Below are 15,587 nucleotides of genomic sequence, written 5' to 3'. Positions count from 1 at the left end.
GTTTTCTTTTAACCTTTCTCAGTTGTTTGTTCTCCGTGTTTTCTTTATCTGTTGTCTGCACTGAAAATAGGCTGGTATCCCGAATGGCAAGTCCTTCGGCTTCCTAGTCTGAGCAACCATTATTCTATTTTTTTTCCTCCCTGAAGAAGGAGCTAGTTGAGGGCTTTCATTTTATTTCTGTTCAGAGACTTCCAGGATTGTGGAGGTCTAAAATTAAAAACCTATCCTCTCTCTTCACACTTATCTTACAATGCTATTCTGAAGCTTGAAAAACCTTTTAAGGAAACATGTAGCTTAAACTGCAAGCAGACTGAAAAACTTTGAAATTTAGGAAAAAAGAAAAATTTTCACAAATATGTTGCTAGTACTTAGGTTATAATATATTCTAAAATGCTAAATAAAAACCCTCCGAATTGTATGCTAGGCAAACGGGCAAACGTTTAACTACTTTTTAAGGCAATTGAGTTCTGTGTGTGCCATCTTTACAAGCTGCATAATGGTTCTGGTGCCACAATTATTTTCCCATAAACCTGTAATTTTTTTAGATGATGTTATTTTTCAAATTTGTTTGTGTGCTTTGTTGAGCCTTATTTTCTAAAGGACCACTACTTATTATTGTACTTCACAAATGAGCAAATTTTAACTTCAGAGACGGCTATTGGATCATCTCACCTAAGTTCTATTGTAGCAGAGGCAACATTTTTATTATTTCACTAAGTACAGTAATTCTGTACTTATTGAAGTGCAGCTTTCAATGAGAGGTCCAGATTTCTTTCACAGATCACAAAAAAGTGGGAGGGGAGGAGTACCTACGACTTCCTTTGGCCATATTTGCGCTTAGTAAATGGCTTTTTAGTGAAGAGGAACGTAGGGCTGTTTGTTGCCTTCACTTTCCAGCTGCTTTCTCTTGCGGTGTCTCTTTTCCCTGCCCCTACCAAAGGAAGAAGGTTGAGGAGTTCTGTTACCTCAAATTTTCTTTGTGTGCAGGTACTCAAACAGAGTGCAATCACCGCCTCCCCATCACCTTTTCACTTTCATTTTGTTAAAGTAGGCAGGTGGAAGAGCGAGACTTAAAGGATCCTCAGACACTTTTAATGGACACTCGAAGCTCTCGTGCAGTTCTCTTTTGCACGTCTAATTTTCAGGTTCCCTAAAAAAGGCTGCTATTTCATTATCAGTCTTAACCGGAGTGCTGTAGTGATGAGAACGCTTCTCCTCTATATACAGTTCTACATCTATTAGTCCTTTTGTTAATATGAATAATACACAATATGTAATAGGAGTAATAAACCCCATGAAACGATTTTTAAAAATGTAGTTTAAGATGAGAATGAGAACAGGAGAAAGTCTAATTAAATGCGATACTGTTTTATGGCATCCTTAATCTTCATTATCCAACAGGCCTACCACTGCAGTCTGCAAAGAACAAAATGAATTAAATTTGAGGCAGAGTCGCTCTTCCTTGCACATGGTAGTTACTGCCACTGAACTGCATGGCTCAGATACTCTCTTGTGGGAGGTTCAGCCTTGCTTGTACAGTAGGCTTGCAGTGCGCAGCAGGTGGTGGATCCCACGCAGAGGGCTCTGAAGTCAGATTTTGGCCTCTGTTCTTGGCTCTGCTCATCCCACCTTGTGACACTGGCAAGCTTGATTGTCTTCTGTAAGGAGCAAAAAGTACGGGTGGTGTGTGTGTATTGTGCCCTTGGTTTGTCATGTGTGCTGTGTGGCAATGGCTAAGGGAAAACAGCAGCCCGTTTGAGATGAAGGAGAGAGATTTCAAATGGATGTTTACATGCACTGCAGCGGGAAGAAGGAACGCCCAGTCAGTTCACAAAAAAGCTGCGCTGCTTATATGTTAAAAACAAAACAAAAAAACCCCAAACACATTGTGACATCTTCCTCCTTGTGGCTTCACATTTCTCAAACAAGGTTCAGTTTTTCTGCTGACTTCTCAGGTGATACCATGTTGTGCAAAAGTGCACTGTATCGCCATCGTGATCGGTCAGGGTGCCATGGTAGGAACATAGCCAGTGGATCCAGGGAGAAGACTGGACGTTTGTGAGGCTGCATCTGGAGTACCACATCCAGTTGTGGGTTCCCTACTACCGGAAAGGTATTGCACACAGTCCAGTGGAGATCCCCCCAAGGTTGGTAGGGATAAAAGCATATGACGCATGAGGAAGAGGCTGTGGTAATGGGGGTTTATTCAGCCTGTAGAAGAGAAGGGGGAATTTTTATTGTCTTTGATTATCTGAAAGAGTTGCAGGAAAAATGGAGCCAGGCCCCTCTCGCAGGTGCACAGTGAAAGAGTGAGGGGCAACAGCCACACTTTTCAGTGGGGAAACGGGTGGACGTACAGAAAAACTTCTGCCCCGTGAGAGTGGTTAAAGACTAAAAGAGGGGACCAGAGAGGCTGTGAATCTCCATCCTTGCAGATTTACAAAACTTGACCGAAGGCCCTGAACAACCTGATGGAACTTTGAGGTTAGCCCTGCTTCAAGCAGGACGTTGGGCTGGAGACCTCCAGAGGTCCCTGCCAGGCTAAAGTAGTTTATCCTATTGATGACATAAATGCAGATTCTCAAGGAGTGTTTTTCTGACTTACTCTACCAGAAAAATTTGAAGTCTGCGCTTGCTGCCGTTACAAGTCTGCATTTACCCAGTGATCACAGAGCGCTCCAGAGCTATCACAATAATTTTTCATTCAAAATACGTGCAGACCAGGTCGTAGTACCTTTGAGGTCACGTCTTAGTAGTGGCGGATAGCTTTTGGCCTCGTTGCTACCCTGAAGGCAAGTGCTATGCAAAGTGGCTCACATACTTTTTAATTTTGGTGTACACCAAACACTGTGAAGCACAGAAATCTAGTAGAAGATAGCAATGAGAAAAGCTGGACCATCCTAGAAATAGAAAAAAGATGCTCGGTGTAACGTCCTTAAGTTTATTATTCGAGTGGGAAGGGAACAGTTGCCTTTTAAAATGTAAATTTAGAAAGTGGTGCCAGCAATACAAATACATCCACCCTAACACTTGAAGTTTCTTTCTAGAACAGCACCTTTTTGTTGATTTGTTTTTTATACAGTAATCAGGGAAGCATTATCTGCAGTAAAAATAAGAGATCTAGAAAGAAGAGGTTTGTCGCCTAAATGAAAGTTCTGTTTTATTGGAGGAATCAGTGCCAACTTGAGGAACAGCAGTACATTTTTAAGGAGTATTTGTGTTGTGCCGCTACAGGTTGTTACTGTGTGCTGTGCTTTACTGTAAGTCGTCTCACACTCATCTACGTTCTCCTTACCAAAGTCTGAAATGAGAAAAGGTTAAGGACAACTAACTAGTCGAAATGATACACAAGTTGAGTGATGAGTGGATGGAACAGCAGCAAGCAAAGACTCTGAGGTCTTCCAAGTTGAAGGTATTACTTTTATTGTATGTTTGGGTCTCTTGCATAAAGCGAGAGATGGCATGTTCCTAGCTGAGATGGGAGCATAACATTCTGATTTGATTTAAGCCTTGCCGGTGTTGGACAGTAATAGTCCCAGTTGTAAGTTCAGTTAAGAGGTCTGTTATCTGGTCCTGCTCTCGTTCCCCTTGGCTGCTGCCTCGCGTTGAGTGTGCTGGCAGGCGACACCCCAGGGTGAGTTTCCAAGTCCCTTTGTAAACCTTACTGTTTCTCAAGATCATTGTCCGTCTTACAAGTGTCACCTAGATGGACGTTTGGACTTTAAATAAAGGCAACTTTAAGTTACCTCTGCTTGTATTTCCACATAGTCAATAGAGCTAACGTTATTATTGTCCTTCCTCTTCACTTACTGCATCCCCTTCTTGTACATCCACCTGTGTTAACTCTTCATCTCTTCACTTCGGGACAACAAAGTTTTTTTTTTTTTTTTTTTTGGTTTAGAACGCATCAATGACAATTTGGTTATTTGCTGAAAATGAGTAGCAGAGTTGTAAGAACTCATCTTTGCCAGGACAGTAGAGTGAAATATAAATCTGACAGTGTTTTACTCATAGCAGTTACATTTTCAGATCTCTCTTTAGATTATTTTTAATGTTGTGCATGCTTTATAGACATCTTTGCATCATTTTAGTTGCTTATGCTCCCACTTTATGGTAAGTTATACAGCATACAAATTAGAAACAAATGTTATGATCATGTTTTTTTGGTATTTTGAAATATAAACTAGGGTACTATTCTATAGCTTACTTGTTGTCAGGACTTGAGACATCTTTATATAAGTAAAACTGCCCAAGGGAAAAACATTTCTATGTAACGTCTCTGCCAGTTGTCACTTCAGTCAATTCGAGACCTTATCTTCACTTCCATGAACTTGGACTGAGCCGCTAGTTATTTTCCAGACCCAAAATGTTCTAAGCGTAAAAGCTTTTCTCTTGAGCTCTGTCTTGATAATTGGTGGTATTGGGAAATGAAATATCGGGGAAGAAAACAGTGGTTAAGTGAGGGTTTGCTGGAGTGTGGCTGCATTAAGTTAAAAGACTCCAAGTGTGCACAACACGGAAACTAGCCTGTGTTGTTTACCTGTAGAGTTCAGTTGCTGTGAAAGTGGCATTTATCGAGGATGCAACTTCCAGGTTCTCTGGCTGCAAAAACAAAGTGTCGCAAAGGCCTTCCAAAAAAACAAACGAAAAAACCCAAACTGCTTTTTTTTCTGGAAGAAGAAAGTTCAGTCCATAACAAATTTTTTTTATTGGTGCAGTAAATGATTTACTGCTCTATTTATTTTTTCGGAAGGTATTTTTGAGAGCTCTCTCTTGATTTTTAATGATTAGTTTTGAGGATAGCTAACTTTTTAGAAACTGGGAATGTGAAAACAGAGCCTGAGTGATCTGAGTAGAAGGTGGAAGCGCTACGTTTTTGTTGCACGTGTTTTAGATGATACTTCTCCTGGATGTCTCGGAACCATTTTAATGTATTTTTCTTCTTTGCTTTCAGTTCTTTTCTTCTTTCCTCACTGTGTTTTCATCTGTCTGCCTCTCAGTTTAACAAAAGTTGTTCCTAATTTTGTTCGTGCTTTGGTGAGGTTGCTGACCGCTTCCTGGGCAGCGCCGAACGCCTGCAGCTCTCCGGAAGTGGCGGGGGATTATGGATGTAAAGCACCTTTGGGAGGGAGACTTCTGGGGTACACCTCTGCCTGCCGAAGGAGAAGATAAAATTATCGCTTATGCTTACTTCTACCAAATGCAAGCTCTGGTGATCCATGAAGAGAAGTGAATTTCACAGTTAGGGACTTCACAGCATTTTTCAGGCGGAAAGAAGAAATGCAACTTCCTCTTAGAAACTATTTTAATATTAAAAAGTCTGACTAGCCCAAAGCTACTTCAGGGTCATTCTTGACTCCAAGGCAAGCAAAGTAACACAATGTTGATCTATGTTCTTTCAGTATCGTTAATATTTACTGGTATTAAGGGACCAGACCTTAGCTTAGCTGTCTGCTGACTGGATCTACTTGCTTTTCATTTTTATGCTTAGCTGACAGGTTCACTATCAACTTAAATCCTGAAGTGTAAGCAAATGGCTTGTTTCAGTAATAATATCTTCGATTATTAGGGAAATGACTTTTTAAAATAACTTTTTAAATCTCTGCTTCTCTCTCAGTAAAGGATGCTGGTCAGCAAAACAAGTCAGCTTTTATGGTTGTAGCAAGTTTCTTAGAACAGCAACGCTGATGTTTTAGACCCTGCAGGGGAATGGCATATTTCTTAAATAACTCTGGAAGAACTGAAATATTTAGAAAAGCAAGTAAACTAGGAGAGATGCAAGTTGATAATGTTGCTTTGATGCATTAATTTGTCATTCTCAGTGGCTCTTGTCCATGTTCATTTTTAGGATGTAAATGGAAATTATTTAGGTTTTTCGTTCTAGTGCCAGCTAGGTGTCAGCCGGTCACTACTGAAGTACGTCGGTGGAGAACGCTACCTAAGGCCCTTTTACATTACTGCATACCTAGATCCTTGCCTGTTAGTCTGTTGCTTGTGTAAATTTTTTTTCCTCAATTTGAGACTTAATAATCAAACATTTTTAAAAAAAAAAAAAAAAAAAAAAAGCTCTTTAGAGTTGAAAAGTACTTTCAGGTAGCAATAGTACTTTGAACTAGCAAGAGCTTTCATTAATCTGGCTGTGTTTATTTAGATTGTGTAGTTACATGGTACAGCACTTACGTAGGCTAGAAGATGAGGAGTCCTAAGCTTTTTCAGGTATGTCAAAATATCACTTCAGGCAAATAAAACTTAAGCCATTTCTATCCATCTGTAGAAAAGGGAATAATGATGTTGCTGTAATGAAAAAAAATAAGGATGCTCAAACATAATTGCCAATCTCTTTTTCCAACACTTTTCCACTTGATAATCCTCTTTTTTGGTTCTCTGTGCTTTGATTTTATTTAACAAAAGTGTTTAAAATAGCTTACTTTATGCACATATTTAAAATGTTTGAAGAATGCTCATTAAATATGAATTATTTGAATCTCTGAGCCTTTCTATGTGTTAGGTTTTCTTGTAGGAGCATAAACAAAGAAATACTCAAACTTTTTCTACTCTAAAAGGGTGTTTGTTTAGAATCGTCATGGTGTTTAGACGTTCCTCTAACCAGAGAAAAAAAGTCCTGTGGATATATGGAAAGACCAGAAGAGCGGAGCATCAATCAAAGATGAATTAAGTGACCTTTTAAAGTTAACCATGTTTATTTTACTTCCAGGTGTCAGCAGTGGACTCCTTGGAGGGTCCCCTCCTTCAGGTGGAGGGACTAAGTGATCTGAGACTGGAGCTCCACAGTAAGAAAATGAACATGCATTTGGTCCTGATAGATGAGTTACACCGTCATCTTTACATCAAATCAACTAACCGAGTGGGACAACGCAACAGGGAGAAAGGGAGAATAAGGTTGGTGTTGTGTGATGCTTGCTGAAGGCTAGGAAGGTAAGAGGGCAGCACCTCCCCCTTGGCAAGCAGAAAATGCCATTGACTTTATGCCTCAACCTTTCATTTTTGGGTAGGTTGGCAAGCAGCTTCCTAGCATTCGTGTCTGTGAAGAACATAAAAAACAAAGTATGTTGATATGTTTTTGAGCCTGTGAACAGTCTGTTCTAGTTGTGCCTTTGCTCAGTGATTCTGTTTTTGGGTTTTTTTGTTTTTGTTTTTTGCTGCTTCGCACAGAATTATGGCAAGGTCAGTTCCTTTTAGCATTCTTTTCCTTTTGTGATGCATACACCCTCCCTACAGACACCCTGCTCAGGAGGGCTGAGGTCAAGCAAAGGGAAGAACACAGGGAAGAAGTGCTCATCTTATCTAGCAAAGTGCCTGGCTTTAAAAGGCTTCCAGCAAACCATAGGGTTACTAGCCAGAGCTAGTAGTGTCTTACCAGACTTGGTTCTATTTTGAGGGTTTTTAAGGTTTTGAGGCTCCTTATGTGGTTGGTGCCTCTGATCGGTGGAAATTCACCTCAGGTATAGGCATCTGGGGGTTTTTTGGTCTAATCTTGCAAATTCAAAGTTTGAGGGCAGTAGAGGAGCTGTTGGGAAGAAAGACGCTGGCTAGAAAATGGAAACAGCTTTAGGCAGTAACTTTTATAGATGGAAGAGGTAATGAGGGCAGGAAGCAGAAGAGGAGACAGCATATGATAGAGATGCAGAGAAAAGATAAATTGGCATTTTATTTTGAGAAAGACGGAAAAAAAATGTTTATCGCAAAATAAAAGGAGAGATAGTAAGCTGCGTTAAGTAAATTTAGGAAATAAAGGACTGATTGAAGTTAAAATTTCTAGGAAGGAGGGTTGTTAGCAAGTCCTCAGTCTTTTCCTTACTCATGCTGTTAATTAAAAACAGACAAAAAGCTTTGCTGTGCCCATACTCTGCATTTGCTAATTAACTTGCAGTTGCGTATGCCTGCTACAGGGACCCTTATCTTTTCCTTGCTTTCTGTCTTTTCCGCATTCCCTGTTGTGCATCATTTGATATTTTATAATCTGAACTCTTGGATCAAGGACAGTCTTGTTTCTTCATTTTAGTGTGCTGCCCTAGGCTGGCTGAGGACCAGGAAGCAATTATGAGTAAAGTTATTTGTTGTATTCTTTTTAAGTGCGTTGCATTTAACGTTGCTGAAGTGGAATGCCCAGGTAAATTTGGGACTGTAGGTGTGTAGAGAGTATAGGTGGTTCTTCTGCAGGTTAGGAAGTTTAGCTAGCCCTTGACTTTGCAGGTTTTGGTAAGTATTCTGACCTCTAAGGGAACATAGCAAACTCCTTATAGGAGCCCTCTCCACTTTCTCTTTAAAAAAATGATTTCTTGCTTGTATTCCCCTGCCACATTCAGCTTATTGCCTTTCATTATGCAGCCGGGGCAGCATGACACGTTCTTGGCAAATAACACTGTGTGAATTTATTATGGAAACAGCCAAGTAGATAACGTTTCCTTTCTGAGTATGAAGATCCTTTTAGAAAGGGATGCATGTAGGTGTGCACAGAACAGGAATTTGAAGGGGCAGAGAAAGGGTGGAGGTTTTCAGGGGGATCTTGAAGGATTAAGTGGTTGACAGAAGCCACAGAAATGGGAGCATTTCTTCTCCTCGATACGTGTTTTCCCCACAAAGATCTTAACTATTCCATGTCAATTTATCGTCATGCAAGCATAGGTTAATTGTGCTGGAGGTGAATGACATACTTGTGAGATAACTAAGTACTCTCCTTTGTGGAGAGGCTTCATATGTTCTCTTGCATACTTGTTCTGCCCTGCATGTTTGTGAAGGAGATGCACGGACATGCTACGGCAAACTCCAGTGTGTTAGCGCCCCGATCCTGCCGCTGCCACCAGTCAGACAGGCCTGGAGTCCTGTTGAATTTAGAGTGGCCCTGAGCTTCCAGATTTAGTCTTTGATCTGCTAGTGTTGCCTCATCATTGATTTGTGGGTTTTCCCCTCCCCCCGAAATGTATATATACACACCCATAGGCGTATATCCATCTGTGGACTTGCGCTTTAATTTTTTTTTTGTGGAATGTAAACCTGTCTATTCAAACTGTCTGCTATTGATGTGTCTATTTCTAGTGCTTAGGCTGACGAGTTTAAGCAATAAATGCTCTTCTTACGAACTAGGATTGCAAGTAATAGTAAATTGTTTGCTTTACTGTTTTTCCCCCCTTGTTCAGTTCACTTGTGAAAGATGCCGCTCCTGTACCTCTTATGGATGTTACTAACTTGTCTACACCTCGAAAGTTCCTTGATACTTCCCAGTTCGGTACTCCTGGAAGTTCCAGCAGTGAGTATTTAATCACATGCGTTCCTACTATGCCTATATTTTGATTTCCAGCTGCTCTTGTGGAGAGTAGTAGGCATTCATCCCCTTTTCATGAATGGGAGATGATGAGAGGTCCTGAGACAAAAAAGATATGAAGTGATTTGCACGAGGTCATAAAATGCGTGAATGGTATAGCCAGGAGTAGAACTTAGTCAAACTTGCAAGTTTTTCTTGGAAGTCTTTTGGTCTACTTCAATTAAGTTCACTTCATTTTCTGCCTGTCTTGGTGTTGATTACGTTCCTGATATCCTCACCAGGTGGGAGATCTGCAGTCAATTTACTTTGCCTGCAGCGATCCCCTCTATGTTATTTAATGTAAGAACACAGTATATAGAGGTTGCAGCATCGTTTTGTTATGTTAGTGCCGAGAGTGAAGCTTTTCCTTGTGGAAACTTTGTTTGCACAAAAGGTCTGCCTATACACACGATTAACCCTGTGGTGATCTTGGTATACCTGTTACTACAATGGACGCTAATGGGCAAAATACTGAGTTTCCTTGCCTCTTTTGTTTGAGGATTTGAAAACGCTGCACAGATGGGGACTTAAGCCTTGTATTGTTTCAGTGGATTAATAAGTGGGGTTGTCTTGTTTAACAAATGAATAAAATGAAGACTGAAGGAAGTGACCTACATTATAAACATAAAAAAACCTCCTCAAATTATTGCACTTTCCCTCTTCCTCAGATGGAGAGCATCTTTCCTTCCCTTCTTATCCTTATTAACTCTTCTGTCCCTTTTGTGTCTGCTTGTTTCTTTTTTTTTCTTGCCACGTTTGCCTCTTTGTCTCTTTGGTTTGATCATTCTCTGCTTTTGCTGTTGTAGTGGTATTGTCACTTAGCCGTGGTCACGTAGGGCTTGGCTAGCTTCTGAGTCTTATGCCGCATTTCTACGTAGCGGAGGTTTGTGAGAGGTCACTTGTGACATGTCAGCACAAGTTTTCCCAGCTTTGTCATGGAATGCTGGAATAGAAGACCCATGCGAAGATTCTGGGGGAAAAAATTCAGAATTCCTTTTTTTTTTTTCTTCTTCTTTTCCCTTCTGATCAGTGAGAAGTTCATTTTCTTACCAAATGTCACATGATTCAGGAGTCAGGAAAATAAACCGCAAAAAGACCAAGTCCCAGTCCCACCGCTGCAAATGTTAACTTCCTTCTTTTTGAGCAAGTTGTATAGTGTCTGCTATTGTTGATTATTTTCCACCTGAAATATCAATCCTTTGTATAGTTTAAAAAAAAAAAAAGCCTAAAGTTATGGAGCTGATAGGGATGTCCTGTGTCTTCAGAGGGGAATAAACAGCAGGAGATGTACCTAGAAGAGTGGAAGTCTTCTCTTTCTTTGACTATCCTTAGTGTGTGTTTTTTTTTTAATTTTTATTTTTTTTTAAATTACTAGTGTAGTAACAACCTTAAATAGGCTTTGAAAACAATTTTGTTGGCACTTTTCACCTTTGAAGACTTACACATTTTGGCCATTCCTCATCACATCTGAGATTGGTATTGGTTCATATTACCCAAAGCTAGGCAAGAAGTCTTTTTCTACCTGTAGCCAGTGCAAATCTATTTGTCAAGATAAATGCCTTTTTTGGTGTAAATGCTGAACTACTGAAATTTTATCTGTAAAGTTCAAAGAAATCCTGCTTTTTTCAGAGCCCAGGGCTCTATAAGCACTGCTGCCAGCATACCCGTTTATGCCTTTTTGTTTGTGCAGAGTCCAGTTCAAGTTTACTGCACTGTTTTCCACTGGAGAGGTCTTGTATTGAGCTGACTCTGACTATCCATGACAATCTTGCCCATCGTGATTATGACTTTGATAACAATGCTATACAGGAAAAAAACAGTGTCATCCAATATATAGACTCATAGTTTTTGGTTACAGAAATCTTCAGTGGAGCAGAACCAAAAATATGCAAGTTCAGTTTTGAAATAACAAAACTGCTTGTCTTGCTAGAGTTGGAACCAAATCTAAATCCCAGGTTTTGACAAAACTTCTCCAAAATGAGCTGAAAAGAAGTCTGGACTACTGTGGCAGCTATGTTTACAAACTTTTCAAAGATATTTTCTACAAATTATGAGTGACTTGAATTACATGAGACAGGAAGGTAAACCAACATGTGAACGATGCCTCTCCTGTAAGGAAATTTCAAAAAATTCTAAGTTGCAAGATACTTCGTTTGGTTCTTTTTTTTTTTTTTTTTTTTTTTTTTTTGGGCAGAGAGAAGGCCAAGATTTTTGTATTGTTTCTTATTTACAGGAGGATGTGGAACCACTGTTAATATGTTATCTCCAGTTACAATAGGGAGGCTTGGGATTTGCTTTCCCTGGACTGTTCAGACATTTGTTCTTACACAAATAGTAAGACTGTATTTTCAAATAAAAAGGTTATTCCTTTCTTTTTATTTTGATGGTTCTCCCCACAACATGCCAGGTGCTGTTTGCACGTGTAATAAGTGTTTTTAGGCACCTGTGATACCAGAACAAGAAATGGTACTAGTACTCCTAGTACAGAGCGAGGTGTGTGTTTGACTCATTTGAGACCTCTCTAAATCTCCAAATTCTAGTTTTATTTGCTTGATACAGTGTTGATGGTATTGCAGATCACTTGTCTTAAGTTTCCCTGATTTATAGTTATTTCATGCCATGTTTGAAAGAGAGTTTCAGGATACAAGCAGCAAGTAAGACCACAGCAGTGATCTCTAAGAGCTGGGCTCTCTGTGAGCATAAAATAACACAGCTCCTGTGACTCCGCATGCCTGGAAACAAACACTCTGATGGCCTCATCCTCAGTTACTGTAAAGCAGTATAGGTCAGTTGAGGATCACTCATCAAGCTTGTCATTTCTGCAGATCTGTTCTTGCTATTCATGCCCAAAGGACCAGAGCAATCTCTTACCTGCCTCCTGCTTTCACTCTCTTGCCATTCGGGAAAGTGCTGGGCAAGCGTCCCTCAGACTGGGAAAGATGGAAGATGTAATAAGTAACATTTGATCAGTATAAAATATGCATATGGTTTTGTGTCAAGTGCACAATGTACTTATGTATATTTTCTCCAGATAATTTTATTTGGAAGTAGCCTTTTCCAGGACTGTAGACCTACCAGCAAATTTAAAACTTATGTGTATGCATAACTGAAGCTGTTTCTGTCTTTAATTGTTTAAGTTCTTTGGCTTTTTATTGATGAAACAGAAGTGGCCATGCATATTAATGCATGTTATTATAAAGCACTGACTCATTCAACCCATCTCAGCAAAGAAGATACCAAGATTTTGAATCTCTTTCCGTATTCACTTCCCAAGGGAGATGTTACCCTGTGCTGTAGAATCTTTATAAGGAAATTAAAGCAGTTCTTGCTGCACTTAAAATAAACAAAACCTTTGGTAATGTGCATCTGAGGATTGTAGGTATGGCAATTCACCAGTAACGTTTTTCCCTCCTGTCAGTTCAGAGAAATCACGGGGTCACAGGATGGTCGAGGTTGGAAGGGACCTCTGGAGATCGCCTAGGCCAACCGCCCTTGCTCCAGCAGGGTCCTCTAGAGCATGTTTCCCAGGATCGCGTCCAGGGGGGTTTTGAAAATCTCCAGCGAAGAAGACTCCGCCACCTCTCTGGGCAGCCTGTTCCAGTGCTCTGTCACCCTCCCAGGAAAGAAGTTGTTCCTCAGGTTCAGATGGAACTGCCTGTGTTGCAGTTTGTGCCCGTTGCCTCTTGTCCTGTCGCTGGGCACCACGGAGGAGAGCCTGGCTCCATCCTCTCGACACCCTCCCTTCAGATACTTGTAGACATGGATGAGATTGCCTCTCAGTCTTCTCTTCTCCAGGCTCAACAGGCCCAGCTCTCGCAGCCTTTCTTCACAGGAGAGATGCTCCAGTCCCCTCATCATCTTGGTAGCCCTCCGCTGGACTCTCTCCAGGAGTGCCATGTCTCTCTTGTAGTGGGGAGCCCAGAATTGGACACAGGACTCCAGGTGAGGCCTCCCCAGGGCTGAGTAGAGGGGCAGGATCACCTCCCTCGACCTGCGGGCAGCACTCTGCCTAATGCACCCCAGGAGACCATTGGCCTTCTTGGCCACAAGGGCACATTGTTGGCTCATGGTCAACTTGTCCACCAGGACTCCCAGGTCCTTCTCTGCAGAGAGGCCAGAGGCCTCTTCCAGAGGCCAGCCTGCAGCCTGTCCTGGTGCCTGGGGTTATTCCTCCCCAGGGGCAGGACCTTGCACTTGACTATGTTGAATTTCAGGAGGTTCCTCTCCGCCCAGCTCTCCTGTCCAGGTCCCTCTGAATGGCAGCACAGTCTTCTGGTGTGCCAGCCACTCCTCCCAGTTTAGTATCATCAGCAAACTTGCTGAGAGTGCACTCTGTGCCTTTATCCAGGTCATCGAGGAATATGTTGAGCAAGACTGGACCCAGGACTGACCCCTGGGGGACACCGCTAGCTATAGGCCTTCAACTAGACTTTGCACCACTGACCACAACCCTCTGAGCTCTGCCATCCGGCCAGTTCGCAATTCACCTAAATTCACCTTTAAATTATATTTTTCTGCTTGAACTCTGTGTACCCTGACAGGTAATTGTGAAGGTTCCTGTGTTGCCCGGGCCTTGCTGGAACTATAAAATGTGCTCACCTAGTATACCAGGTCCCAGAGCTCCGTTGCCTGAAAAGCTTTTGACAGTTCTTCATAGAAACTCAACAAAAAAAAAAGCTGAACTGGTAACAAGGAATATTGTTACTGATAGGATAAGTAAATTTTATGCTAAATAGAGCAGAGAGTATAATTCAGTTACCCGTACCTCTCAGCTGTTAGAGGAAAAGGTAGCTTCCCGGTCCGAGCAGCATGGTGGCTTCTAAAATCAAGTCCAGTTACTATTCCAGGCTCTGTTTCATTGAGAATATAAGTACTTCTGTGTCAGCAAAAAAATGTGAAGATGTGATGTTAGACCTGTGAAATACTTAAGGATCCAGAGCTTTAAAGTCCAATTTTAAAGGTTGTTGCAAAAATGCCAATGTGGCATTCTCTGTTTATTGTCACAGTTGCTTCCACTTTTAAGTTTTTATTTTTTGTTCCTGTTAACCTCACCTGGGGATCTGATATACCAGTTGGGTGACTTCCTTGATCATAATTCATACTAAAAGTTAAATGATCCCCTCACTAAACCCAAGTTGTCCTGTTAGCCATTTTCCATTTGCATAAGTCCAACTGAGGACTTAATTGGAAGGTGGTGGGAATCCAGCAGTGAATCTAATTCCCTCCCTCCTCTATCCTTGCAGTGCTGCTTAAAAGGGCAAATTTTTTCTAATTGTCTTGAGGTAAATTTTCGTGCCTAGAATATTGAAGAGGAGGCTTGTCTGTGAAATTTAAGAATGTTTTTCAACATAAACGTGATAAACGTGAAAGCCTATGGTGTAACTTTATTTGTTTTTGCAGGGCCAGGCTCTCTCTCACCGGCCCTCGCTCATGGTTCGTGTTCAGGCTCGATGCTAAGCAATGGTTCACGTAGATTGTGTATGTATGTTTTGGGAAGGGAAAATCAAGACCAGGTGCCTGTGATGAAAGCCAAAAGGGACCCTTAGGTGTATCTTTCTGTAGAATTTCTTTAGATGTTCCTATACACAGTCACAAAAGAGGATATTGGGCTACTATGCGTTTTTTGTGTGGAGTTTTTCAGTTTTCATGGTGGCCTGTATCAGGAGAAATTTCAATATGAATAGAGTCAGTTTGTGTAATTTCTTCCAAAGAAACGTTACAGTGGATTTGGAAGAATAGCTATATTGCATTAAAATGTCTCTGCTTTTAAAGAGCTAACATCCTTAAAATTGTAGACAGAACTATCTGAACACAATTTTAGAAAGAGGAAATTTGCCTTGGGCTTGGAGGTTATTGATCTCTGAAACCCATTTTCTTTTGGACTTGGCAGTAAGGCAGATAAAATGACCAGAATCTTTAAAGGACTCGTTTCTTAAATAACTGTTCGTTTGTTGCCCATTGTCTCTGCACATGGGTCACAACAAGGTTTCGGCACCAGAAGTCAGCAGATGAAGTTTCTTCAGAGCTCAAATAATGCCTTTGGGATACTATGAACTTGCATCCTGTTCTCCAAAAGGATTGAAGGAAGGAAGAGAAGGACATAAATCATGAAAAATAGTACATTAAATTTTACTAGTTGCCCATAAAAGCACACAGCTAATGAAATCTTTTGTAATAAGTAGCAGCAAATTTTGGCCATTCATTGGAATGAAAAACAAGGCCCAAGAGCCGTTTCTATAGCTGCTGTGCTTAGATGAGTTATCAA

At 40.9% G+C, this 15,587-nt stretch overlaps 1 protein-coding gene across 1 annotated transcript in view; it reads left to right on the top strand.

Annotated features, from left to right (window-relative positions):
• Window positions 1-15,587, top strand: part of EXOC4 (exocyst complex component 4) — a 396,906-nt gene that overhangs the window by 37,113 nt on the left and 344,206 nt on the right. Inside the window, exons 4-5 of the mRNA XM_068953333.1 lie at window positions 6,716-6,900; window positions 9,159-9,268. Of these exons, the coding sequence (XP_068809434.1) occupies window positions 6,716-6,900; window positions 9,159-9,268 (295 nt within the window). The remainder of the gene's footprint in view (window positions 1-6,715; window positions 6,901-9,158; window positions 9,269-15,587) is intronic.

Source organism: Struthio camelus, chromosome 1 (assembly GCF_040807025.1).
Source record: "Struthio camelus isolate bStrCam1 chromosome 1, bStrCam1.hap1, whole genome shotgun sequence".
NCBI lineage: Eukaryota > Metazoa > Chordata > Aves > Struthioniformes > Struthionidae > Struthio > Struthio camelus.
The sequence above is the reverse complement of the archived record's forward strand: the minus strand, read 5'-3'. Positions and strand labels throughout refer to the sequence as shown.